Raw genomic sequence first — 27,730 nt, forward strand, 5'->3', positions numbered from 1 at the left:
ATTTTCACAATATTTCCCCTTTAATCCCAAAGCACACCTTACTTTTAAACAGATTGTATGATATTTCTTTTGGTCTATTTCAGTTAAGTCTTACTTTTTTTTTTTAATGGATTTGTTTCTATATATTATTCCCCAATCCAATGCATACACATTTTCTACAATCATGATGTATACTTTAATTCTTAACTTTGATGTTTAATATTGATTACGTCTATATGATATCATTGGTCTTCAGACTATATAATCATGGGCATAAAAAAGGGGGCATGGAATGTACGAAATGGCGAGCGCGAAGCCCTTACGGCGTGGGGTACGGGCCCCGGATAATTTTGAACCTTAAGATAATATGCTTTGTATGATTATAGTACATTCTGAGGCATTTCTGAATGAGTAAACTGAACATTATTTTAAGTGAATATTTATTTTTATTTTGGAAGGTAAAAATTGGGTGCGCCCCTACCCCTGGATACGCCCATGCATACTACTTCTTGTAGTAGGTCCATGTTATAATCAAGTGTATCTTATTTTAAATGTTTATTTTCACAAGGCCCAATTGAACTGGATTGAACAGGGAGTTCCCGGGTTATAACTGATCTTAAACGACATGCGCTGCACGAGTGCCCCTTGGAACTGGGCATTAATTATTCCTTCCCTCGGATAGGACTTAAAGCCGTGTGTCCGCTGGTTGATATCTCAAATCATCTACTTGTCTGTCAGGGAAAATGAATATCTAGTACAAAAGCTTTATGAATTCTTTCTGCCCGTGACTCTCCATCGTGCCAACGCCATCTACGAACAAAATGAGGAGAATCTACAGCAAACAGTAGTTTGTCAACCAATGATTTCGTTGTGAAAATATGATATAGAGTCTACAAGTCATGTATGATGTACTTACCTATAATCTTCCAATATGCTTCAGTTTAAGAGCAGTATACTATGTGAATAAGTTGATTAGGAATGCAATCTTTAATCTTCTACCCGACCCCTCTTGTGATAATCTCTACACTAACTTGTATAATGGAACAGTCATGATAAAATATGATGTAGCATAATATTAAAGTCAAACTAATAATATAATGCCTCGGATAACCCCATAACGGGCAGATGATTTTTTTAAGGAGCTTAGGGACTTTTAACAAAGATAAACACTATATTCTATAAACTATTATAATATATAGAAGTAAAACTTAAATGTATAAATTTTAGAGTCGAACTTTATTGATCGGCATTTAAAAACTATTCACGGTGGCTTTTGGTGAAATTAAAAATTCAGATGTTTTTTTCAGATAAAAACTGCGATAAAGACTAAATACATACGCGATTCTGATTGGTTAAAAGATTAATCCCAAACTCCATTGCAAGGGTTATCGAAACATGTCTCATTATTAACTCATAAAGATTTGAGTACCAGGTCCTACCATGGTGACGCGCACATATTTTATCAAAATAAAAGAAATCACACGCATGAATTATGAGTGTTTATAATATTTTATGACCACGTCATAATATATTTGGTAGCGTTTCAACAAGAAATACAACGAAGTGTTTTGTGCCATTCTCCAAACCTTTTATGAGTTTCTCAATAAGAATTAAGAGGACTAGAAAGCAATTTAAGTTTTTTTTTCCCCATCACACAATCAGTGTTTTACCCTCGATCCAACCGTCAACTTCTGCATGACATCCTGAAGGTGAGAAACATAATATTAAATATTGACAAAAGATCTCATTATTGCAATGTGTTTGAAATATCACATCCACATGCAGTCAGAGGCGTTGCATGGACGGATGAATTTTAAATGTGGGGTAGATCCACAATGATTAAGGGCACCTTTTTGTTGAAGAAAGGGTCATGCGTAGACATTTATTATAGGGGGTAATTTCACCGAGAAGGAACGAAGGGGGGGGGGGGAGGGGCTTTCGTCTCTTGCAAATTTCCCGCATTGAATTTCTGCGAGATTGCAAAACTGGAAAAAATGATTTCATCCTTATATCCACGACTTCTGTGATATATTGTATCTATTTCAGAAAATGTTAAATATAGTTTGTCATCAAATTCACCGCTCTGCCCGAAATTATAAGTGAAATAATAGGGAATACGGGTAGTTTCAAATTCTCCGGAGGGGGAGACTGCACCCCTCCCACCTCCACCTCGAGCATCTGTGCACCTCGATCTATATGCCTCCATCCCTGCTGGATACACAATCATTTTGATATCGTATTTTCGATTTACTGGAGGTAAATCAACCACTGCCGAATACATTTGAATAAAGTATTGATTAGACCATGCTCATTTTTCATCAGTTAAGTGGCCGATGTCGAGGATGTAGACACTTTGGATATGATCATGGATAAGCAGTGGTGAATTCAGGATTCCCTCACACTTGAGAGGGGGGGGGGGGGAGGGCAAAATTCTGAAAATCACTGATAAACAAGAAATCATGTTAGCCAGGCCCAAACAAAAATGATTAAAAAGGTGCACCTTTATCAGTATTTTTCTAATGTGCACTAGTTATGAAATGCCAAAGCAGTGTTGCCAGATCCCAGCAGAACAATATCACCAAATAGCAGGTGGAAAAATCACCCACACTGTCAAAATTCAACCCCCAAAAACCAAATTCAAAGAATTCCCGACACCAATGTCAATAAGGGTTAATATCGTTAAAATATTGTAAATTTCAATTTAGAATTTTGGCTTTTGGATTTTTGCTACACAATTAATGTGTACAAAAAAAACACGCTTCTTTACTGGGGGGATATTAAATGTGTGCCCAATACTTGTATGAACTCCCAATCTGATGACAGCTATTCAACAAATAAGTTTCTCTATTACTTACTCATTGATTTATATCTTTGATATTTGATACTTACTTTCATATTCTTCCAAATCACCAAAGAAATAAACACATTTTTCGATTTTTTGGTGAATAAGATCACCAAGGAGGAGGTTTGGCACCCATGTGCGCCCGATTCCGCCCTCTGTACCCCCTAACCTATGAATAATCACTTCATCAAAACATGTCATCTTAATCGAACCATAGCAATTGGACAGAACCGGCAATATCTTAATGGGAGGTGTATTGAAATTATTGAAATTGTTTTGATTGTGTGCATGTTGATACATGTATGTGCATGTATGTCCCTTGTTTGAAATACAGAAGAAGAAGACAATTTATCCGGCGTCATGCCAGTCAAATTGAGAGAAAGTGAAAGCGATTCCGTGTCGTGGTTAAAAGGGGATATGGGGCCCCCACAATCGAATGATGAATTGAAGAAAGAGAGAGAGAGTTTAATAGAGAGAGAGAGAGAAACACATAAAATATTATTTGCTATCGGCATTGGCGTATCGAGGGGGGTTGGGTGTTCAAACACCCCCCTCCCCTTGGCAAAAAGGGGTATTTAAGGTGTTCAAAAAGAATGTTAAAGACACCCTTTATCTGTGTTTTATCTATGTTAAAAAAAATTCTTACGAATTGGGCAAAATAAATAAACAAATTAGTGCTACCCCCCGCTGCTTGTTCACTGGCTGGCTGATTTCCCGCTACATATTTTCTCACGAATTTGGAAAAAAAAACTAGTGCTCCTTACTCCCCCCCCCCCCTCCCCCGCTTATTCACCGGCTGGCTAATTCGCCGCTAAATATTTTCTCACGAATCGGGCAAAAACACCTCTCCTTAAAAAAATGCTGGATACGCCCTTGGTTATAGGCAATAACCCTCCAAGATCAATCAAGTTTATTATGAGGAATATCAAATATATTTTTTTATTTATTAATAACGTGACTTTTTATTAGTAGTTTGGAGGGCATTCTGTATAAGAGTCTGCATAATATTTATCTGGCGCTTTTAAGTATAGGTAAAGCAAACAAATGTGAATCATCAAGTTATCAACATGATAAGGAGAATGTCAATATTAATGTTTTTGTCTACCCCACCAGCAATATTCATGGCGACAGGAGATGAAAGTGCATTGCAACGGTTTACTATTATGAAGGGCGTCTCTAATTATGTCGGCCTGTTGTGTTGCCACCTAGGCTATTCTCAATTGCTTGTATCCATAGATTTGAGTGCCAAATAGAGTCGACGATTTTGACAATTTGAGATTATATGTTTTCACTCTTGTCAGTATATTCTACTTAGGGTATTCTCCTTTTTGTTTTCTTTGAAATACTCATCTATTGGTCCTATGGGGTGTAGCTGCAGGGGCGTGTCCAGAAGAAAAAAAAAAAGAAAAGAGAAAGGGACAAGAGAAAGATAAGATAGAGAGAGAGAGAGAGAGAGATGAGAGAGAGAGAGAGAGAGAGAGAGAGAGAGAGAGAGAGAGAGAATGAGAGAGAGGTGGAAGAGAGGGAGAGAGAAAGAGAGCGTGTATGCGTGTGTGTGTGCGTGTTTGTGTGTGTGTGAAACAGGGGAGGGGCAACATTAAAAAGGTGATATAATTTATATAAGACTCCTCCCCCTCTCCTCTCACGTGATCGGTTTGCTCTGTCGTATTTTCATTCACAAAATTTGACTACGCCCTCAATCCACTGACACCACTCCCCCCCCCCCCTTCGACGGCTGGACTCTCGCTACACCACCGTCCTAACATGACACCAATGTTCAAAAGGGTTCAGCGACGCCCCTGCCCCATAGCGTTTTCCTATTAAAGTCCATATTTACCGAGATGACGTACTTAGTCAAGGTGCTATCGCACGGAGGACAGTACAGCGCATACTCGGCTACCTGTCTGAGATTCCATCACTTAGTGTTTTGCATTCGATAGTAGTATATACTGCTCTTGGCTGACGGATCTCGTCCAGGGGTGCACTTCTAGTTCTCTGTCTCCACCAGAGGGGTCATTTTAATCTTTCTCACATTTTTTGTCCAAGGAACCGAGCTAACAACATGAAGACCCCTTTCAGCGTTCTCCTCCTCGCCTCTGTTCTTTGTTTTGGACCAGCTCTAGCTATTATCAGTAAGCTCTTTTTCTTTTACTTCTAAACAAATATTCCCCCCCCCCCCCCCACTTTTGGTAGCACCCCTTGATCCGCCCCTGAGATAGACACGTACACCTCATTAATTTTGTCCTTCAGTAGAACGAGTACAATTCATCAACAGACAGGATTAATCCGTTATTTAAATTGTCGGTGATATAATTATATTTAGTGTTTTGGTTGAAATTGCCTGTACATTGTATTGAGCCAAGTTAAAAAAGCTCATCTGTCACATTGAAAAGGTTTAATATCAAACCACAGAAAAGAAAGATCATATTTCGTTTCCCTAGTTACACATTGTTATGCAATATACACTAGACAGTCTGCATACTGTTTAAAAAGAATCAAAATGCAATACGCTTTTTTTTGAGCTTCCAGATATTGAAACAATGTTTGCTAAGTTCATTTCATTTTTGCAACTAATTCACTGGTCCATTTTCATCAACGCATTAATAATTGATTATTAAGATGATGAAGCGGATCCTAATCAAATGATTAGTTGAGAGCTTACACGTGACCAGGTATTTTTTTGCCTAACACGTAATTTTACTAATGACCGGTCATCAGTAAATACTTATATCCGGTCACTAGTAAATACTTATGACAGGTCATTAGTAAAATCATGTTATAAAACATCATTTTATAAAACAAATTAAACATCATGTTATAAAAAAAATAAAACATCATCTTATAAAACACATAATACACATCATTTTGTTCGGGCATTTTTAAAATCCTTTGCAACAGTCTAACACGCTGCGATAATGCCCTCATTGCTGTGTATTATTTATATAACATTCCATTATTTTGTAAAGCAATTAATATACGCGATCTGTACAAAGCGAAAGTTGTTTAACATTAGTGTAGAAAAGAGGATCGCATTCGATTGAGTCTCGAATAAGATGAGTACAGTTTAAAAATATTCATTCACCGTTTCATGTACCTAAATTATTTCCACATTTTGATGCACATAGGACACAAAATTATAATGATTGATCACAACTTCACTTAATTGCATGAGACTCATTAATTATTTGTATAAGTTTGTTGCTTAGCGATGAAACTTAAATGCATCCGGAACGAAACGGATATTAATTAAGATGATTGTGGTAAGCACTTATTGTTTATTTTTAAGTACAGATTTCAATAGGTTAATTCTTATAGTAAGACTGACGGATTTAGATTCCCATTTACTACATCAATATATTCTCTGAAAACGACTGAACTCTTTCCTTTTCCAGATATTGTAAGAGAAACATGAAGTATACAAAAAAATTGTTATTTATCTTTCATTTAGATAGATAAATAACAAATCAACTCATCATATCCATACAAAACTATTTCACCCATCAACTCATCTAAATAGTGAAACTGAGAAATTAAAAAAACTAAACAAAACTAAAACATCAACGCATATCCGGCAGACCGGCACGATATGCGTTTGTCTTTCAAATGCAGCCACAGGCCGTATATGATCTCGGATATCATTCACTGACAGCCAGTGTGTGTTTTCATGATTATCTTGCCGAGGACGATCAGTATAAAATAACAGTAGCATTTTGATAAGGAAACGGTGCCGTGCCTTCCCCTCAAGTCACAAGTGCCCTTTTTAAAACGCTCTGGTGCATGGTATTGGCGATGACACGCATACATCATCTATAATTTATAGCTGTAATCTATTCATCATCATCTCTAGTTATAACTAGATAAATTTTGTGTCAATATTCCTGGTCATCCAGCAGAGGAAGAAGGACAGATCATACGCAAGATAAAATACACGTAACAGTGCGCCCAAGAAAAAACGAAACCGAGAACTATCGATGTTTTATCATAATTTAATCACAATTAACATCAACGAATTACACATATTTGTAAAGCTTAGATCCTCCTCTTTTATTTTAAGCAACTGCTGTAATTTTATATTGTAATTTAAAGCAGGGGATGATCCCCGATAAATCTCTGTGGTTTTTGATCACCCCCTCTGCAGGTTCATCTTTTGTTGTAAGGCTTTTATATTGTAATTTATACTGTCTTTTATGAATCTGTGGAAATAAATGAAATTGAATTGAATTGAAATGCATATTTCACGCATGAGTGACTAAAACAATTCAAAGAAAAGGTACCAAAAAGTCAAGTGGCGGACGGTATCTGAATTTCAAAAAGAAAATCACATTTCTAGAAAGTTCATTTTCTGCCCTTTCATAATGACACCTCAATCAGGAAAAAAAGAGCCAGGAATAACACAATTCTGATTGTTTAAAATAATGCTTGCATTTCCATAATTTTATTAAACAAGTGACTCCGTTTCGTTGACGATCAGCCATGCATGAAGTCTTTCAAACAAAATCCTGGACTTTTACAAGACAATCGCCTGTCTGATTATCAAGATATTTAAGATTGGAAATCGAAATTTCATATTTCGTTTTCCTAACAGTTTTTATAACACTACAGTCTCTAGGGGAAATTGAGAATGGTAAAACCGGTCACTCAAAGATTTATACTTTTTTTGAGGCACTTCATGATGATTTTGAAGCGGTTTAGGGTTTCAGTTTTACACCATAATCACAGACACTGATAACACGTAGGGACAGGGGCGGATCTATGTGGGGGGGGGGGGGAGTTAGGAGGTTACCCCCCCCCCCCCAAGTAAAAATGTGATGTGCATAGAAAACGCCATCACGTGTCCAGACCCACACAGTATTAGTAGATGTTAGTATATTCCAGGAAAACATCCGCAACGTCATTGGGTCAACCCCCCCCCCCCCCCCTTAGCAAAAAGCTAGATCCGCCCCTGATGGCCATGCATCTCAGATTTAACATTCTTTGTTAAACGATGCCTTGAATGCTCGTCCTGATGCACTCGATGCGTTATTTCTATTATGGTATTACCTGTGTTTGCCTGGTAATTATTAACCAATAATTAAACGTATGTAATTTAACCTCACGTTTGCACTTTTCATATAGAAACATTTCTATTTGGAACGAGCTAGGTAACCCTCATACAGTGCGTCAATTAACGACCGCACCAATCGCTGCGAAGTCCAACGTGCATGGTGTAATTAATATGTCTCAACTATACTTATGGACAGAGAAATGGGTTGTGGTAGCCTATTATATTAACACAGACATAGCATAAGTTCATGTGAAGCGCATGTGTTTGGTAATTAAAGCCATAGATCTATGAGCTACAATGTGTTAATTGTTTTCTTTATGGTGCGTGTCAAGGCATTATTAAAGGTATAAACCAGTTCTGGTCATGCGATTGCATGGTGAAAGAAACGTTGTGGAATCGATCAGAAAAGGTTGATCATCTAGCATGTAAGTATTGGTGTGTATTGCAAGGTTCTGGAATCATCAAAATGATAAGAAATTTGGCCCAGCCTTGGTAAAGTTACAAACACTGTACACAGAAAGATGTATATGGGACTACCCTATATCTAGGTCCGGATAGATATAATAATTTACCAAATATATCAATTAGAAGGCGGTTTCCCGGCACAATTGTATCATCACGTATTAGTCAAAACGTATTCTTTCACAATGATTGGTAATAAGAGCTTCCATTTCATTTTTGAGAGGGGGGGGGGGGCGTTTCTAAAACTGGTCTTTACCTTTAAGCTGCGAAGACACGCTGGTCTACACACTTCAGCCGTTAAAAATCAAAAGTCTCTTGATTTACATATTGAATACATGCAATGACTGGCAATATAGTAATACCTCTGCTACTTACATGTTTGGCTACCCACACAAACATACAATGCGTCTGGATCATCTGGATCGACAAAATTCTTTCTTTCCATCCCGATCAACTTACCCCGGACACACAACACCTGCACACAAGCGGACTACTTCGACCCAGCCAGACCACTTCCTCCTTCCCTCCCGGACCACTTTGACAATGATTTTCACCACAAAAATAACGTCAATTACTTCTTGAACTGAAATTTTGAAGTTAATTACATTTTTATTTAGGTATTTTTTCGTGGAAACATTTTTGTAGAAGGTTATTATTAAAGGGTGTGGTTGTCCAACAGAATGGAAGTTGTTGTCCGGAGTAGTTGTCCGGGGTAGTATTCCGTTGGGTTTACAGTATTAATGCCTTACATTACATATAAATGAATATAAAATACGGTTTCCCTCCACTGATATAGGAGTAAAGGAGAGAAACTAGAAAAAAATAAAAATAAATAATAATAAACATAAGAATTATTATTGATCGATCTCAACAATTTGCATGATCGATTACAAATTTGCCTTGAATTTTTGGGTCATTTAATTTGATTATTACATTCATATGAGTTCAATAGAATATAAAATGCAAAATTAATTGTTTTTATCAATGCAAATTTGTAACTTAAATTTGATGTACGAATATAATGCAATCTGGATGGAATAAAAATTGCGCTGCATATCCTTACTTCAAAACCAACCATTTTAAAGTATGTAATTTATACTTACATAAAGTTAGGTTTTTTCTAATAATATTATTCTGGTTTTTCTGCAATACGCATAAATCTTTCGCCTTTTACTAAAGATTTCCGTGCAGAGGAACACATTGATGAGTCTATAAAGATTTTTCTCTGGCTTGCCTTCATTGACAAGCCTTGCAACCACACCTATGTAAAGATAGAACATAAATTCCCACTAGTGATGAAAGTTGGGGGGTTACATCTACGTCTATGGTTACATACTGTAACTGGACACTTACCCCATGGTCATTCACTCCCGGATAACCACCTTGATGTACGTGCGCTCGACGTTCTTGGAGAGACTGCCACTGCAGATCTTTCAGCATTTCTGTGACACCGCACTGCTCTGTTGGTTGTAACAGAGGCGGCCCTCCCAGGGGCATGAGGGGGGCTCGTACGCATAATATAGATGATATACTTAGTTACTTATCAAAGGTCTGTTCAGTCTTCCGTTATGAGAATGTGCTTATAACCCCATTAGGATTGGGTTTTTTCCTCTTTATAAGTTGTAATTTTTCGCACTGCGACCTCACACATCTTACAAATTTTCGCTCGCTCGCAAACAATTTTTTTAGACAATCAAACCCAACTGCAAAGCATGATGCTTAAGCGATACCTTGTATGGTGTATAAAGTGAAAAAAAAATGAAATCATCCCTGATAATTGTAATCACAATGTAGGGTATATACCAAAATTCAATTACACTTTAAGCAGTTGCTATGTCAGAAATCCCCAAGCAACACCATGATAAGAACGGTTTCAATGGGCTATTATAATAACAAGCAATGCTAATTATGATAAGGTACAACCTTGCAACCACCCCTATGTAAAGATAGAACATAAATTCCTACTAGTGACGAAAGTGATGAAAGTTGGGGGGGGGGGGGGGTTACATACTGTAACTGGAAACTTACCCCATGGTCATTCACCCCCGGATAACCACCTTGATGTACATGGGCTCGACGTTCTTGGAGAGACTGCCACTGTAGATCTTTCAGCATTTCTGTGACACTGCACTGCTCTGTTGGTTGTAACAGAGGCGGCCCTCCCAGGGGCAAGAGGGGGGCTCGTACGCATAATATAGATGATATACTTCGTTACTTATCAAAGGTCTGTTCAGTCTTCCGTTATGAGAATGTGCTTATAACCCCATTAGGATTGGGTTTTTTCCTCTTTATAAGTTGTAATTTTTCGCACTGCGACCTCACACATCTTACAAATTTTCGCTCGCTCGCAAACAATTTTTTTAGACAATCAAACCCAACTGCAAAGCATGATGCTTAAGCGATACCTTGTATGGTGTATAAAGTGAAAAAAAAATGAAATCATCCCTGATAATTGTAATCACAATGTAGGGTATATACCAAAATTCAATTACACTTTAAGCAGTTGCTATGTCAGAAATCCCCAAGCAACACCATGATAAGAACGGTTTCAATGGGCTATTATAATAACAAGCAATGCTAATTATGATAAGGTACAACCTTGCAACCACCCCTATGTAAAGATAGAACATAAATTCCCACTAGTGACGAAAGTGATGAAAGTTGGGGGGGGGGGGGGGGGTTACATACTGTAACTGGAAACTTAGCCCATGGTCATTCACTCCCGGATAACCACCTTGATGTACATGGGCTCGACGTTCTTGGAGAGACTGCCACTGTAGATCTTTCAGCATTTCTGTGACACTGCACTGCTCTGTTGGTTGTAACAGAGGCGGCCCTCCCAGGGGCAAGAGGGGGGCTCGTACGCATAATATAGATGATATACTTAGTTACTTATCAAAGGTCTGTTCAGTCTTCCGTTATGAGAATGTGCTTATAACCCCATTAGGATTGGGTTTTTTCCTCTTTATAAGTTGTAATTTTTCGCACTGCGACCTCACACATCTTACAAATTTTCCTCGCTCGCTTCGCTCGCAAACATTTTTTCAGACAATCAAACCCAACTGCAAAGCATGATGCTTAAGCGATACCTTGTATGGTGTATAAAGTGAAACAAAATTGAAATCATCCCTGATAATTGTAATCACAATGTAGGGTATATACCAATATTCAAAAAAATTTATATTTTCGCTTTGAGATTTCCCTTTGTAGGTAGGTGCCCTTTTTTCTCCAGAAAGTGCCCTTTTTCTTGGTGCCCCCTTGGAAGTTGCTCGGCCGCCCCTGGGTTGTAACGTGGACCTTCTACGCCTTGACAAATCTGGTTCTGGACCATTTAAATATTAGAGGTTATTGAGCTCTTTGGTATGGGGGTCCCAAACAGAAGTAGAGTACTCAACAATAATTGGGCGGACAAAGGTCTTGTACGCTCGATTGCTCCTTTCTAGTAGGCCCTAGGGCATATCCCCCGGTCGCGTTGAAGGAAGCCAATAGACCAGTTCACGGTTAGCACATTACTGCAATGACCCCGAATATCCACAGATCTTCAAAATATGAAGAGGTCCCACTTTGTACATTTTGAAATAATCACTCCTACAGCGATGGAGGTGCTGTATAAATAGCCTTTGTTTCCTCTTTTCAAAGAATACTTCCACCTGCGTATCAAGGAGTGCACTGAAAGTGCATGAATGAATAATGATTACATAACTTTCATGAGCACGTATCCAGTATTTCGTCTCCGTGTATTTCAAAATTTGTTCTGCAATGACCTTTATCTGCTCATGCTCAGACTGCAACCGTGAACTGGCTTATTGTACTGTTACTCTCCTTGCAGGTGAAGGGAACATGGTGTTTCACGTTGAGGTTTCGTTGGAGGATGACTCCAAGGTACTTAGCTTCGTCAAGAGTGCGGAGGTGCCATCGATGATAGGTTTTCTCTTGTTTGAAATCTTGTTTGGCCCGAATTCACAAAGGAGGTTTGTCGACGTCGACAAACCTAGGTTTATGTGCGTTATATGACGCGTTTTGACGCATTTAAGACCAAGGTTTGAGTGAATTCGGGGCAATGACATTATGTGAATAGATTGTTCTGTATAGGAGGGCATCATCAGCCTAGAGTCGAATGGACGAGGAGACACAATCACAATAGCACTGCATGTATGTATACCATGCCCACTCACAAAATTCAATTACATTTTAAGCAGTTGCTATGTCAGAAATCCCCAAGCAACACCATGAAAAGAACGGTTTCAATGGGTTATTATATGAAAACTAGTAATGCTAATACGATAAGGTACTCAGTGGGTAAGGACATACCACTGTCTTTTGTGAGCCGGGTTGTCAGTTGATGGGAACGGACATATCCTGTGTTCGTTTAGCTTACTGATGAATAACTGGCATGATGATGTCACAAAATCATTTGGTTTGAGAGAGGTTTTTAGGGTGGAGCTTAGCAGGTAGAATAAGAATAATTATATAATAATGGATGGCCTTGAGTGCGATACAAGAATATATTACTCGAGCCATGACAATATTGGACGAGTCAAAGACGAGTCTAATAAATTGTCTCACACGAAAACAAAACCATAACATATTATTATTATTATCTATATTAGTCTCAGTGGCGGATCCAGGGGGGGGGGCCGAAACGGCCGCGGCCCCCCCTATTGGCGGCGCAAAAAAAAGGAAGAAAAAAGAGGAAGAAAAGAGGAAAAAAATGGAGAAGAGGAGAAGAAAAAAAAGGAGAAGAGAAAAGAAAGAAGAAGGGAAAAGAAAAAGGAAGAGAAGAGAAAAGAGAAAAGAAAAGATAAAGAAGAAAGCCCAACTCCCTCCCCCCCCCCCTCCCTCCCACTCCGGGGTCGGAGGGACCGAATTTGTGTTCCCAAAATTTCCGATAAAGAGTTACTTCTCACGCAACAAAGTCCGGCCCGTAATACACAAAAATCCGGCCCGTACTGACTTACACCGGAGATAGAGGGGTGCTTTCAAAGAGAGGGAACATACATGTGCGTACCCTATAGTAAGTGGGTGGGGGGGGGGGGGTATTCGGTGAGAAAGGGGGAAAGACAAGGAAATGGCGCTAAGTGACAGTAACGACGAATAAGGGAGAACTGTAATCGGGAGATTTGGGGTCATTCCAGAAGGTTTGGCAAACGTTATTGAATAGAGGGGGCCGGGCCGGCCGCATAAAATCTCGAGCCGCGGATTCAAAGTTAAACGTAAAAAACAGCCCCCTGCGCTACAAAGGTCATCACTCTTTAGTGAGAAATTTGAAAAGGGCACAATATTTTGGATGTCTTTTAAATAGAAGCTATATACTCAACAGTCAAATTTTAAATTAACGGTTGGGCCGCTTCATTACTCTTATTTTGTCCTTTATTTGGATTCAGCTCATACCAACTCGCTCGTGTTTGTATTTGAACTCATGTTGGTAGTAATCATGGACAGGGGCGGCAATCCTGGGTCCGATAGGGAGACACGTCCCCCAGGAAATTTAGAAATATAGCTAGAAAGAAATATAGCGGAATTTTCTAGAATGCATAATTTCAACATTGCAAAATATTGCTTGGTTGCTACGCCCCGACCCTCGCCCGATTACACAAAACTATGATATGACGCTCCCGCCCGTGATTTATCCATGGTTAGTGTAATAGATCTTTTCTCCCTTTCATTTCTACTAACCTAATTGTGTGCTATCACAATCATGATTGTTTCATTTTCCCTTTAAAGCAGGCGCGTAGCCAGGGGCGGTAGGGGCAGGAAGAGGACATAGGACGAAAAAGGAGCAGACAAAAAAAAAAAAAAATCTGACAAGTCGAGTACGGTACAACGAATCGTCTTCTTTCTCTAATAATTTAATGTAATGTCAAAGCTTCCGCGCTTCGCTCGGGAGGGGGGCAACTGAAATCAGACAAGGAATGGTAAAACGAATCGTCTTTTTTGTCTAATAATTTAATTAAACGTCAGAAGTTTACGCGCTACGCGCGGGCGGGGAAAAACTGAATTCAGCCAAGGATTTAGAGTCGAGAATGGAACAACGAATCATCTTCTTTCTCTAATAATTCAATGACACGTCAAAGCTTCCGCGCTTCGCGCGGGAGGGGAAAAACTGAATTCAAACAAGGATTAAGAGACGAGAATGGTACAACGATTAGTTTTCTTCCTCTTATAATGTAATGAACCGTCATAGCTTACGCGCTACGCGCGGGCGGGGAAAAACTGAATTCAGACAAGGATTAAGAGTCGAGAATGGTACAAAGAATCGTCTCCTTTCCCCTTATAATTTAATGAAACGACAAAGCTTCCGCGCTTCGCGCGGGAGGGGGGGGGGGGAAACTCAATTCAGACAAGGATTAAGAGTTACGAATCGTCTTCTTTCTCTGATAATTTAATGAAACGTCAAAGCTTCCGCGGTTCGCGCGGAAGGGGGGGGGGGGGGACTCAATTCAGAGAAGGATTAAGAGTCGAAAATGGAACAACGAATCATCTTTCTTTAATAATTTCATTAAACTATGAAAGGCCAAAGTTTCCGTGCTTCGCGCGGGAGGCGGGGGGGGGCTGCATTCAGTCAAGTAATAAGAGTCGAGAATGGTACAACAAATCTTCTTCTTTCTCTAATAATTAATGAAACGTCAAAGCTTCCGCGCTTCGCGCGGGAGGGGGAAAACTAAATTCAAACTGAATTCAAACAAGAATTAAGAGACGAGAATGGTACAACGATTCGTCTTCTTCCTCTAATAATTTAATAAACCGTCAAAGCTTACGCGCTACGCGCGGGCGGGGAAAACTGAATTCAGACAAGGATAAAGAGTCGAGAATAGTACAAAGAATCGTCTCCTTTCCCTTATAATTTAATGAAACGCCAAAGCTTCCGCGCTTTGCGCGGGAGGGGGGGGGGGGGTGGAAACTTAATTCAGAGAAGGATTAAGGGTCGAAAATGGAACAACGAATCATCGTTCTCTAATAATTTCATTAAACTAAAAATATTGTATCAAACCATATTATGTTCATTAAAATGTATGATGAAAAAAGAAAAAAAAAGATGCAGAAACCAATCAAATCAAATCAAATCAAGTAAACTATGAAAAGCCTAAGTTTCCGTGCTTCGCGCGGGAAGGGGGGGGGGCTGAATTCAGTCAAGTAATAAGAGTCGAGAATGGTACAACAAATCTTCTTCTTTCTCTAATAATTAATAAAAGACCAAAGCTTTGAAACGCCAAAGCTTCCGCGCTTCGCGCGGGCGGGAGGAAACTGAATTCAGACAAGGATTAAGAGTCGAGAATGGTACAACAAATCGTCTTCCTTCTCTAGTAACAATTTATGAAGGGTCAAAGCTTCCGCGCTTCGCGCGTAATGGAGGGGGGGGGGGGACAGCGAGCTGCCCGAATATGAGTTTTTGATATCTTTTCTCGTTTATTTTGGTGATAAATAACACTTTCACAAATTATTGTTGCTCGCTCGCTTCGCTCACTATTTCGAATTGTGAAACCAGAAAATTACTTTCCGGGCAAGAGGCTATAGCCCCCCCCCGATGAAAATGTCAAAAATTCTACCGGTATCGTGCTTCTAATATGACCTTGTCAGTATTGGTACGTTGAGTTGAAAAAATGGTCTGCGCAATTTTCAAATTTTCGGCCCCCCCTATTGGAAAATCCTGGATCCGCGCCTGAGTCTGACTAGTGAAATAACAAAATTTGACTCACCTCGATAATATTTTTTGTTGTTGTTTAAAAAAAAAATACATACATGTAGTATGATTGAAGGTACATTACATACAACTCAATATATGAACAAATTCAACATATTTTTTTTTTTTTACAGATGAAGCTACAGTTTTAGCTATAAACCCTACTGACTTTAATAAAGATTAAAGGTGAATATTTTATCTATTTATTACATCATTTTATCATGTCACCTCCTAAAAAAACAATTAAAAACTTGAGAGCTAGGCGGTGGCATTATGATGCCAACAGGCTGTTCGTTGCAATGTAAGAGATGGTTGCAGTAAAAAGGTAAAGGATTCAATAATTGAATTGAGTAACACAATATATAACACAACTGTTATATATAGTAACAACAATGTTCATAAAAATTTGGCAATACAGACTATTTAGCTTGAATTTAAACACTGCCTAGCTTACACCTTAATCAGTCCTATATCATGGCAAAGGACTGGCAAATGTCTGAGGAGAGAAAACTAGGAAAATTCCCGGGAGGCGCTGACCTAAAAAAATTGCACTCTTGACTAAGAAATCCATCATGATTGGCTGGTAAATATTGATACAGGTTTGCTTTAGGAACGTATAATGCTACAGCCTTTCTGCGATCAGTCAATCTCACTCCTCATTTGGAGCATGGGGAAGAAAGGCTTCTGCAAGCACTGTTTCGTGTTGACTTTTTTTTTTTTTTTTGGCCCTCGAAAATTTAAAAAATCGCACCCCCCTTGAGCGTCAGGGGGCCCATCTCCATAAAAAGGTTAAAATTACGTGTTTTTAGACGTTTTTTTTTTCCTAGGCCCCCCCCCCCCCCCCCCCCCCTCTGGATCCGCCACTGGGTACGACTGTCTAAAAAAAAAGTTGAATTTAGTGTATTATGTCAAGGTGGCTGACATCATGGAAGTTTGTATTTAATACCAGTAAGACGATTTATTGAGACTCATTCATGCTCTTTTATTGATCCCAGAGGACATTTTAAAACACCCGGTATCTTTATCATCTGTTAATATTCTTATAATATCCAGCTAATTGTTCTGTTATAAGATACCGTATTATCCTTCAGGTTAATTACGAACAGTAGGCCTATGTAGCGTATAGGTCCTTCAATATAGTAATTTTCGACCCACTTGGCATCAAGCTATCAATAACATCACGTACTCTGGCATAATTGGGTAGACTGGGTGAGGTGCATGAGATTTATCTATTAGATTATGTCAATCTTGATCAAATATACCAAACACACGTAATCCTAGTAGCATGAACTCTCGAATCACCTCAAAGTTGTGTTACATTTTTAGATAACCGTAAATGTTGAATTTCGATATAATCTTTTGTAGTATATTGTAGAATAAATGGGACCAAAACAGTTTCAATCAAAATAATCTGAATTCAGTTCTTGAAAAAGAAAAAGTGATGTAGATTCTTATTTTTTTCTGTATGGTAACAAAGAGGTTGAATTGCAAAATTGTACAGTATTAACATCGTAACTAGACGAGTACCTGTAAAGAAATATCATTATACTATACAAATATATATGCATATAAAACTTTGCATTATTCTATCACACACAATGGATAATCCAAACTGTAAAGCTGTTTTAAGTAAATAATGAACCAAAGTCACATTAATACTTTGCCGAGAATGCAATACTAGGACAGTCAACTTTTTTTGTTATCGAGGCTGCGAGAAAGAAGAATCAATTCACTTATATTTTTGGATACGCATTTTTTACTCGAGGATTCGTGATCATTTTTTCCCCGATGGTATGTCATTGATAGTGACAGGTTGTAACAAGGAAGTGGGCACACATTTAAAAACCAAAACGCGTTACAGGACCATGCATGAATGTTCTCTGATGCCATCCCAATCATGTTCCAATGGAAATAAAGAAATTACCTTGATGTATATTATAAACATTATTCAAGGGCGGAATAATGTACTTTTGTCATAAACGACGGCATGTTTCGAAGGAAATAAACAAATTACCTTGATGTATATTTTTTACATTATTCAAGGGCGAAATAAGGTACTTAATTTGTCGTAAATTGCGGTAAGCAAATTGCAGAGGCGGCAATCCGGGAATACAGAAAAAACGCGTGCAATGTATATATGAATTGTAACGTTTCAACCCTCTCCTCTGTATATCATGAAAAATAGCAAGACATGAATCTATGAAAGATAAACAAAAAAAATGAAGATGATTCAGAATCAGAATGTTACACTGCGATTTCCTTGTCAACTATATTTAAGAGCAGTGGTTCTTAATAATTGCCTATTTCTACTTTTTTCGTCTTTTTCATTATTGAATTGAGATTAAAGATGTGAAATAAACGATGAAGACATTTAGATAATGAAGTAACAAAAACATCAATGCAATGTAATTTTTAAGTTGGGTCTCTGATATATATATACATTAAGATTTTACAAGTTTTAATGTTCACGTCAAATACTATTGCAAATTCTTCCAAAATCAGATCGTAGTCAGATCGTAGTCAGATCGTAGAGTGTGCGCTGGGCAAAATACTTTGTTTCTAGGCGCCATGGTGATGTTGTCCTTGCAGCCATTAGATAAAGCATTGTAGGCCTACTTCAATAAATGACTCTTCGAACTCAGCACGAAACCAGTTACGATTATACCAATCTAGAAACCATAAATGCTGTCTTTGAAGTTTTCATATTTGTCTTAATTTCTAGATCAATCCAAAGTCTAAAAGTTTTTTAATGTTGGGTAATCAAACGCGGAATTTTCGTTGTTTCGAACTCGCGTTGATTGTGCTCCTATTTGGAGTGTCAAACAAATCAGAAGCAATTCATTGTCTTAATCACCCTGATAGTAAAGTATTTACAAGTTTGAGATAACAGCGGATGATAAAAGAGGAAATCTTTTGTGCCATAAATCAGGCTGACTTAGAACAATCAGGGTGACTCGGAGGTGAAACAATTCGGGTAAAAAGGAACACTAAATGATACCTTATACTAGGTACATTAGAAAAGTGCGTTTTGGCATGATTTCATTCACATTATAATAATGACAAGATAATGATTGGATTTATATAGCGCCTTTTCCAGAGGATATGGGGCACATACTTTCCATTTCACATATTCATCATCAATCTAAAGAATGAATAGGATGTACGTGATTCCAAAATAGAGAGGGGGAGGGGAGATCGAGAGAGAAGGAGGAGAGAAAGAGAGAGAGAGAGAGAGAGAGAGAGAGAGAGAGAGAGGGAGAAAGAAAGAAAAAAAAGAGAGAACGAGAATCATGTTTTTTTTAAATCTATCATATCCTCCATGCCCCATACCATTTTTTTTTAGAGTAGCCATGTATCATAACACCAGGGACCCGTTTCACAAAGCCTTTTTTTCAGTAACAAATGACAAAAATCAGTGATAAATCTGACCAATCAGAAGCAAGGATTTCACTAGCTAATAACACAAAAATTGGGCCCTGGAGGGCATTACATGAAATGAAACGAGTTTACCCCCTTCTGTCTCTTGATAGACGAAACATTCTTGAATGAAGTTTGTAGAATGTAAGTTCAAGGGTAGTTCATTGTGGTTCGACGCCTTGCGAAGTCGTTATCTTAATCACTGGTATCATTCATAATTGTCATTAGCGCCAAACACACGTCCGGACTGCTGAATTACTCATGAATGTGGAGGGGTGGGGATGGAGGCACGTTGGAGCACAAGTATCTGACAAGCAAATTACCAGGGGACAACACTAAGCTGCCCAACTTTGTTTTGAAAAGATCTGATATAAACAAGCGAGAAAACAAACAAATCAGCAACAACTAGAAAAAGAGGCACCATCTGTGTGCGTGTGTGTGTATGCGAATGTGTGGGTGAGTGGGTGAGTGAGTGTGCGTAGAGGGGATTTAGTGGAGTAAAAATTAAACAAAAATTACGCCTAGACATACCCCCCCCCCCTCACCAATGATGGAGATATTGTTTCGAATCGAATCACCGATTATAATTATGCCAAGGGCGGACTGTAAGCCTACCTTGGAGAAAGAAGGAGAAGGAGAAGAAGAGAAGAAGAGAAGAAGAAGAAGTCAGAAGAAGAGAAAGAAGAAGTCAGAAAGAGGAGAAATGGAAGAAAAGAAGAAGTAGAAATTAAGAAGATTTCATACTCACTGAGGAGTATTATCCTTAGTAGTCATGAACTTCAGTATCACAGATTCATAATCATCTGTAACCACTCCATAATGGGGGTAGGCCTATGTAAATATGATTTTGAGACGAAATTATATTTGACCCTTTATTGATTTGATTGCTTTATTATCAGATCAAAGGTCTTATGATAAGCGATTTGGAGGTGATAATTTGGTCTGTTTATTATGTCATTAAACATACTGTATCTCTTTTGCACATATACTTGTATATACAATTGTACATAGGAAAGGAATAGGGTTTTCCGTTTCAGAACTCCCATTCGAAAACCGTACAGGGACTGGAACTGGAATTTTCGGGGGATATTGATATTTTAATGGGATTTCAGGCAGGTATCCAAGTGCAACATTAACTTCTGAAATTATATTACGAACCAAGTGATTTCTCCCTCGAAATCGATTTCGGAAGAGATTTCGTGCACCAAATCAAATTATCAGAATGATTTTGTTTTCTGGATAACCATCTTCAAAAATAGATTTAGAATCACAGTGTCTCACTTGGCGCCACACAATCGGCATCAACGTATCTAAAAAAAAAATTACTAAAGGATGTAATACACCTATTGTCATGGAATAATGCTGATTAATGCTCAAGTTGATAATTTTTAAAGGAAAAAAAACAAACAATTTTGCATAAATAATGAGGGATACACCCCTTTAAACTTCATCACCATATAAGAATGACGTACGTCACAATGAATAGTAAATGCTATCTTTTTTATAAATTGAACGATTGAATCTATCTAATTATAATTGCGAAGCAGTCTGTTCAATCTTTTAGAGGGTTCAAAATTAAACTTTCCCACCCCAAAGTTTCCCGCGAAATCTCTTCCCTGTGACATACTTTATGCACGCTTTAAAACGGTGGCACAGAAATATTTGCAGAATGTGAATGATTACACTCCCCCACATAATGTATGCGTGTTGATCAATACTTCTTTCATATCTCTTGCCAATGTTTGGCCAAATAGATAGGTGCCAGATCGAGCTGACAAAAATCTAGAGTTTCGACAACGAGATAGAATGAAGGTCTTTGTATTGGATTATTTGGATAACATGGTAATGGGGATGGGCCTAGCCCCCCCCCCCCCCCCAACTTACTCCTGATCATGACTGCGATATGGCCGATCGCTGCGAAATTTAGCATGTACCTAAGAAAATCGCATGAAAATACAAATGCAAGGTTAATTAATAAGACCCGTTGCACACGAGGCGTCATTTCGATTGCGTACTCACCTGCGTTAATCAAACATGTAAAGGCAATCGGCCCTAGTAGGGACTGTTAGATTTTTACGTCGACATAGTGGACTGCTACGTGTGACGTCCTTTTAAGTGCTAAAATGACGTCACACGTATCAGTCCACCATGTCGACGTGCCTTAAAAATACGTCACACGTAGAAGTCTACCATGTCGACGTGCAAATCTAAAAGTCCCTATTGTCACACTCACACGGCGCGTCAAAGACCGTGTTGATCGTTGACGCAGTACTACGTCAATAATTATTGAATGACGCCTCGGGTGAAACTGGCATATTGCTGTATCTGACCAAGCCCTAGAAGATTTAGAAAAGATCTTATTAAAGTATCAATTACTGCTTAGTTTGGGTAGACACATGATCTGATTCTGAAAACGAACCCCCCAAAATCTGGAGACGATGGTTTTCCTTTTAAATCAGTGGAGGTTATTGATACGATTGGCCATTTGTAATGCTATTTTAATTATTTTCCTACGGTTAATTGGTCTAATGAAACTTTTTGTTTGTTTTTAAGGTGTCGATTCCGAGGCAGAGGATAAGGAGAGGAAAAAAGAGCAGTTTTCTATTTGTCCACCCCATCCCAATGATGTGGCTTATCATGATTAATTTAGATTGTGTAATAAAAATTGTGTTAAAATCGTTCTCACGATTTTAACGAATTTACGACATTCGTTTGGCCTGCATTAAACGTTCCAATAAATAACAAAATGAAGTGCACAATCGATATTTTTCTAAATTTTCATTTTACTTTCATGTTTTGTATTACTCTTTACAGACCGTCACGTAGAATCAACAGGAACAATCCTTTTATTTGAGGGTAGTAACTGAAAATAAACATAAAGGAACATGATTTATGAATGTTTCGATATTTGAAATGTAATGTCATATCGCATAACACGTATACAAACATCACCATCACACGCAATTGGGTGTTTGTTTTTTTACTCAGAAGTTGTGAAGCAGATGAGAGAATAAAAATCGCACGTTTTCTCTCTTTCTCTCTCTCAACGTGGTGACAGAACATGATGACGTGTGACCTTTCGAAAATAAATTGGATTCAGTTATCCAGAAGCAGTAACAATGTACTGTAAAATGTACTATAAGAGAGCAGATGTTTTCCTCGAGTTTTGCTTCATGGCCAGAGGGTGTCTCACCTAAAAATGATTCCCACAGACAGGACGAATGCGGGCGGGTTAATGAGAACCTGATTCCCACGATACACTCCATCACATGATGCAATTGTAACACTAGTTACCCATTATATTTATGCCCCGGTTTAAAAAAATAAAATGACAATGGTAAATCAAGTGTCTGGTATTCAACGGTAAACATTCTGAAGTTGTTATTCTGGGCACTCTCTAACCGATATTGATATTTGGCGAACGTACAGCCGCGAGAAGGGGGGGGGGGGTGGAATATACACCAACTCTTGAATCTCAACTGCAGAATGACAACACTTCCTAAGTTAACTCAAGGCAAGATTAAAGATGTTAAAGGTGAAATTCAAAGAAAATCACACATTTTATGTCAACTAATCCCTTATGGAACAATCACAGTGTTGCCACACTATGTTCACATAGTCAACTATGTGTACACTGTGTGGACATTATGTGTTCACATTGTTGTCACAGTGTGGAGTTCCAGTCCATGTGGTTTACCACATACTATCCACATAAACTGACATACGTGACACAGAGAACCGCATATTACCACAGTGGTACATGTATTGAACTATGTGTTAACTCTGTGGTCACAGTATTGTCACAGTGTGGGGTTCAGATCATGTGGTTTTCCACATAGCTGTACATATTTAACACAGAGTGACATACATGTACCACAGTGTGGTATCTACTGAACTATGTGTAAACTGTGTGTTCACAGTATTGTCATAGTATGTGGTCTAAATCATGTGGTTTACCACATAGTCCACATAGTCGTACATATATGTACCACAATGTGGTATGTAATGAACTATGTGTAAATTCTGTGTTCACAGTATTGTCACAGTGTGGTGTTCAAATCATGTGTTTTACCACATAGTCGTACATATTTAACACAGAATGACACATATTTACCACAGTGTTGTATGTACTGAAATATGTGTAAACTCTTTGATCACAGTATTTTCACAGCGTGGGTTTCAAATCATGTGGTTTACGACATATTCGTACATATTCAACACAGATTGACACATATTTACCACAGTGTGGGGTTTGATTTACCACATAATCGGTCATATTTCACACACAATGACACATACTTGCAACAGTGTGGTATGTATTTAACTACGTGCAAACACTGCGATCACATGTTGTCTTCCGCATAGTCGTACATATTTAACACAGTGTGCCACATATTTACCACAATGTGGTATGAATCACTATGTGTTAATTTGAATAATGAATATGGGGTGCGTGCAGATCTGTTTTTATACAATTTATCTGAATTTAAAGCATAATTCTTAATTACTGATGATTAAGTTATATGCAATTCATTTTAAAAGTACTAGAAAATATAAATTGCCAATTATTAGGACATTTTACTACTTTGTGTAAATTACATTTAATTAAACATGAATTAGGGAAATACTAACTATGAACTAAAATATATTCAATAAAATACAAGTATATGGAAAGTTTGGGACACTTAAACAATCCTACTTATTACCAATGCCTTTACATTGGAAATTGTAGATGAACCAGTCACGGTGATGCTGTGTTATTTGTTGCCACTTGCCAAATTATTTAGTACAATTGCTACTTATAGCGTAAAGTACTAATTACTTGTATCATCTGGTGTTGATGCCACAGTTTACCAGACTATGTGGTGCGTACCACAGTGTGGTAACGCTGTGGTATACTATGTGGTTTATACCACAGTGTGGGCCACATGTTATCTTGGGACATGTGGTATTAAACGCTGTGGTGTACTATGTGGTAGATGCCACAGTGTGGGCCACAAGTGATTTTGGGACATGTGGTAACGCTGTGGTGTACTATGTGGTTGGTACCACAGTGTGGGCCACATGTGATTTTGGGACATGTGGTAACGCTGTGGTGTACTATGTGGTTGGTACCACAGTGTGGGCCACATGTGATTTTGGGACATGTGGTAACGCTGTGGTGTACTATGTGGTTGGTACCACAGTGTGGGCCACATGTGATTTTGGGACATGTGGTAACGCTGTGGTGTACTATGTGGTTGGTACCACAGTGTGGGCCACATGTGATTTTGGGACATGTGGTAATGCTGTGGTGTACTATGTGGTTGATACCACAGTGTGGGCCACATGTGATTTTGGGACACGTGGTAACGCTTTGGTGTACTATGTGGTTGATACCACAGTGTGGGCCACATGTGATTTTGGGACATGTGGTAACGCTGTGGGGTACTATGTGGTGCAGTCGATACCACAGCGTTACCACACTGTGGTACGCACCACATAGTACACCACAGTGTTACCACATGTCCCAAAATCACAGTGTTACCACACTGTGGTAACACACTGTGTTTGACTATATGGTACACAGTGTGGTTCACTATGTAGTAACACTGTGATTGTTCCATAAGGGATGTATCACTAGAAACTTGTAAGCTAGCAGATGGCCATCGTACGAGTTTTAGGTCAACTACATATCGGGCGATTTATAAAAATACAAATACAACCACCTCCATAGCAGCTGGGATATACGAGAGATTCGCCGGAAAAATAACGATGTTTTAATGACGTCACTATATGGACAAATACTGCCCAAGCAGACGACATCCCATATAGAATGAACATAATTGCAAAGCTATTATTTGTCAAATTATAATGAGTTTAGTGTATATAAATGATAATGGCATGTCAAACCATTCAAAAGGGGATATGACCCGATTCTGATAACTAAAATCTTTTGCTTGTAAATACACAGGATAGGGGTTAATTAACAATAAAAAAAACCAGACTTTTAAATTGAAAAACCCCTGGAATGATATTAAGGACGGCATTTGTTCCCTCTTGAAACGCCGAACATACCGCGGTGTGTGCAGCTGAATATACAATGGCGTCTTATATTGTTTACAAGCGACAGATTCCTTTATTTTTGTATCGCTGCATTTGTCATCAAAATAAAACCATGCGCGGGGTGGCAATAGATTATACATTTAGCCTGACGGTAGTGAAGTAAGAGGAAGAACTCAAGAAAAGATGAAAAACAGGCACTCAAAATGTGTGAGATGTCATGGGACATCGTCTGCTTGTGCAAATCATGTCCATACTGTGGTCTCACACATCTCAGCAGCGTTCGGAGAGCTCTTCAGGTGCTATGCCGGGGCTGTATTTAAGCATTTTTTAAGTTATAATAATCATTACTTCGAATGTTTTCAAGCATTGAATTTTGATAACCTTGTCGAATCAAAGTTTCAACTTTGCAATAATGAAAATAAAGTTAGTTTTTAAAATCAATGAATATCTACTTTAAAGCGTGGGTATATAGAGGGCAGCACACGGACACCGCCACAATCTTCAAATGTCAAATAAAACTTGCAAGATTAAATTGTAAATAAATATTTAAAAAAAACTATAATAATGTGCATTTTTGAATGCATTCAATTAATCATATATCAATAAATTTGATATTTTAAAACTAACTTACAAACAGTCAATCGAAAATCGATCAATCGGGCGCGCACGACTAGACTCGGTCGTTCGTGAAGTAGGCAAGTTGGCGATCACTACATAACACTGACCCAACGGGTATTACGCTCCCGTGCATTAAAAGTTCGCAAGCCCTCTATATACCCAAGCTATACCCAAGCTTGAGCAACTTTTAGTTATAGTGTAAGCATCGTGATATGACTTGGCCCATTGGATTTGACAGTCATTAGGCCTAAAATAAAAACTTGTTGTATTGCCCTTTGGGTGCTAAACATGGGTCGGTTGGTCGGAAAAGTTGTTGTTTTTTTTTTACAGATCTTTTACAGATTTGAATGTGTTTTTTTTGTTTTCGTTTTTTCCCCGCCCTCGTTTGGTTGATATTTCTCAGCTTTAATACATGTGTTTCAGCGTCATCATTCCATTGATATCTTTTTCACCTCATAATTATCCATGGTTTGCACGAGTGAGAATTTTGGAATAATTAGATTGTATGCATTTATATCACATTTAAACAAACAAAATACATATTTTTGTATTGATTAATATAAAAAAATCTAAAAAACGGTTTAAAAAAAAAATTAAAAATTAAAATGCCGACCGTAGATTTTCAGATTTTTGGGTCGGTCGCAAAGGGCAATACAACAACTTTCTATTTTAGGCCTTATACACTGTTGATCATAACGTTGGAATAACAGAAAAATCTTCTGTGTGCCAATGCCTTGAGCCATAATGCATGGCCGTAAAGAAGATTTGTTTATGTTAGGGACCGGGGTCAAATGAAATGAATTATTGATAATTTATTGCATTTTTTATTTTATTTTTTTATTTGTGGGAACTGCCCCCTACCCTAGCCCCCGCTGCGGACAGTCATGGTTCAGTGGCAAAGCAATGTCCTCGTAACTGTGAGGCACCAGGATCAAAACCGTGTCGATGTGCTATATTAGTGCCCTTGTGTGGGGCATTAATCCTCATTACTGTCAATTATGACTTAAGGGCGTAGGTCCCCCTAGTTGATAAGCATAGTAGCATACACATGCTTTAGCAGTCACGCAAAACAAAAACTGGCAAATTATTATTCAATAAAATCTGAGAATGTACAAAAACTGGCAAATTATTATTCAATAAAATCTGAGAATGTATACTTAGTATACATTCTCAGATTTTATTGAATAATAGTTTGCCAGTTTTTGTTTTGCGTGACTGCTGAAGTATTTTTTTTTACCCCAATTTATGGAATTATTTTGACAATGATTTATTCCTAATAGATCTAGATAATACTAATTTATCTAGATCTATTAGGAATAAATCATTGTCAAAATAATTCCATAAATTGGGGTAAAAAAAATATATTCCAACCTTATGATCAACAGTACATAACGAGATTTGTCGTTAACTGACTAATGAAATCATTAACATGCTGAAGTTCGAATTGAACAGTGTAGAACATCCATACACGTGCCAGAGTAGACTAAACAAATATTGATAAAATTACGTTAAAATATCTTTTGTGGGGGAGTGTTATCTTTAATGTCCTCATTTCGATTTCTGTATCTGTAAACAAAGTCTCCTGGATATTTGCACAACAAATAGACCTTATTTTGTCATCAAACGTCAAACACAGCATCTC

General features: G+C 38.1%; 1 protein-coding gene and 1 non-coding gene across 2 annotated transcripts in view; both read left to right on the forward strand.

The window, feature by feature from the left end:
- The first annotated feature begins 4,711 nt into the window (after positions 1-4,711).
- LOC100891441 (putative carbonic anhydrase 3) overlaps positions 4,712-27,730 on the forward strand; it is a 36,953-nt gene continuing 13,934 nt past the window's right edge. The window contains exon 1 of the mRNA XM_003725490.3: positions 4,712-4,953. Coding sequence (XP_003725538.2) covers positions 4,884-4,953 — 70 coding nt within the window. The 5' untranslated portion in view covers positions 4,712-4,883. The remainder of the gene's footprint in view (positions 4,954-27,730) is intronic.
- On the forward strand, positions 9,457-9,577 carry LOC115920085. The gene has a single exon (XR_004062173.1). It is a non-coding gene; the product is annotated as a U5 spliceosomal RNA (small nuclear RNA).

This window comes from Strongylocentrotus purpuratus, unplaced genomic scaffold (assembly GCF_000002235.5).
Source record: "Strongylocentrotus purpuratus isolate Spur 01 unplaced genomic scaffold, Spur_5.0 spur5_scaffold_7, whole genome shotgun sequence".
Taxonomy (NCBI): Eukaryota; Metazoa; Echinodermata; class Echinoidea; order Camarodonta; family Strongylocentrotidae; genus Strongylocentrotus; species Strongylocentrotus purpuratus.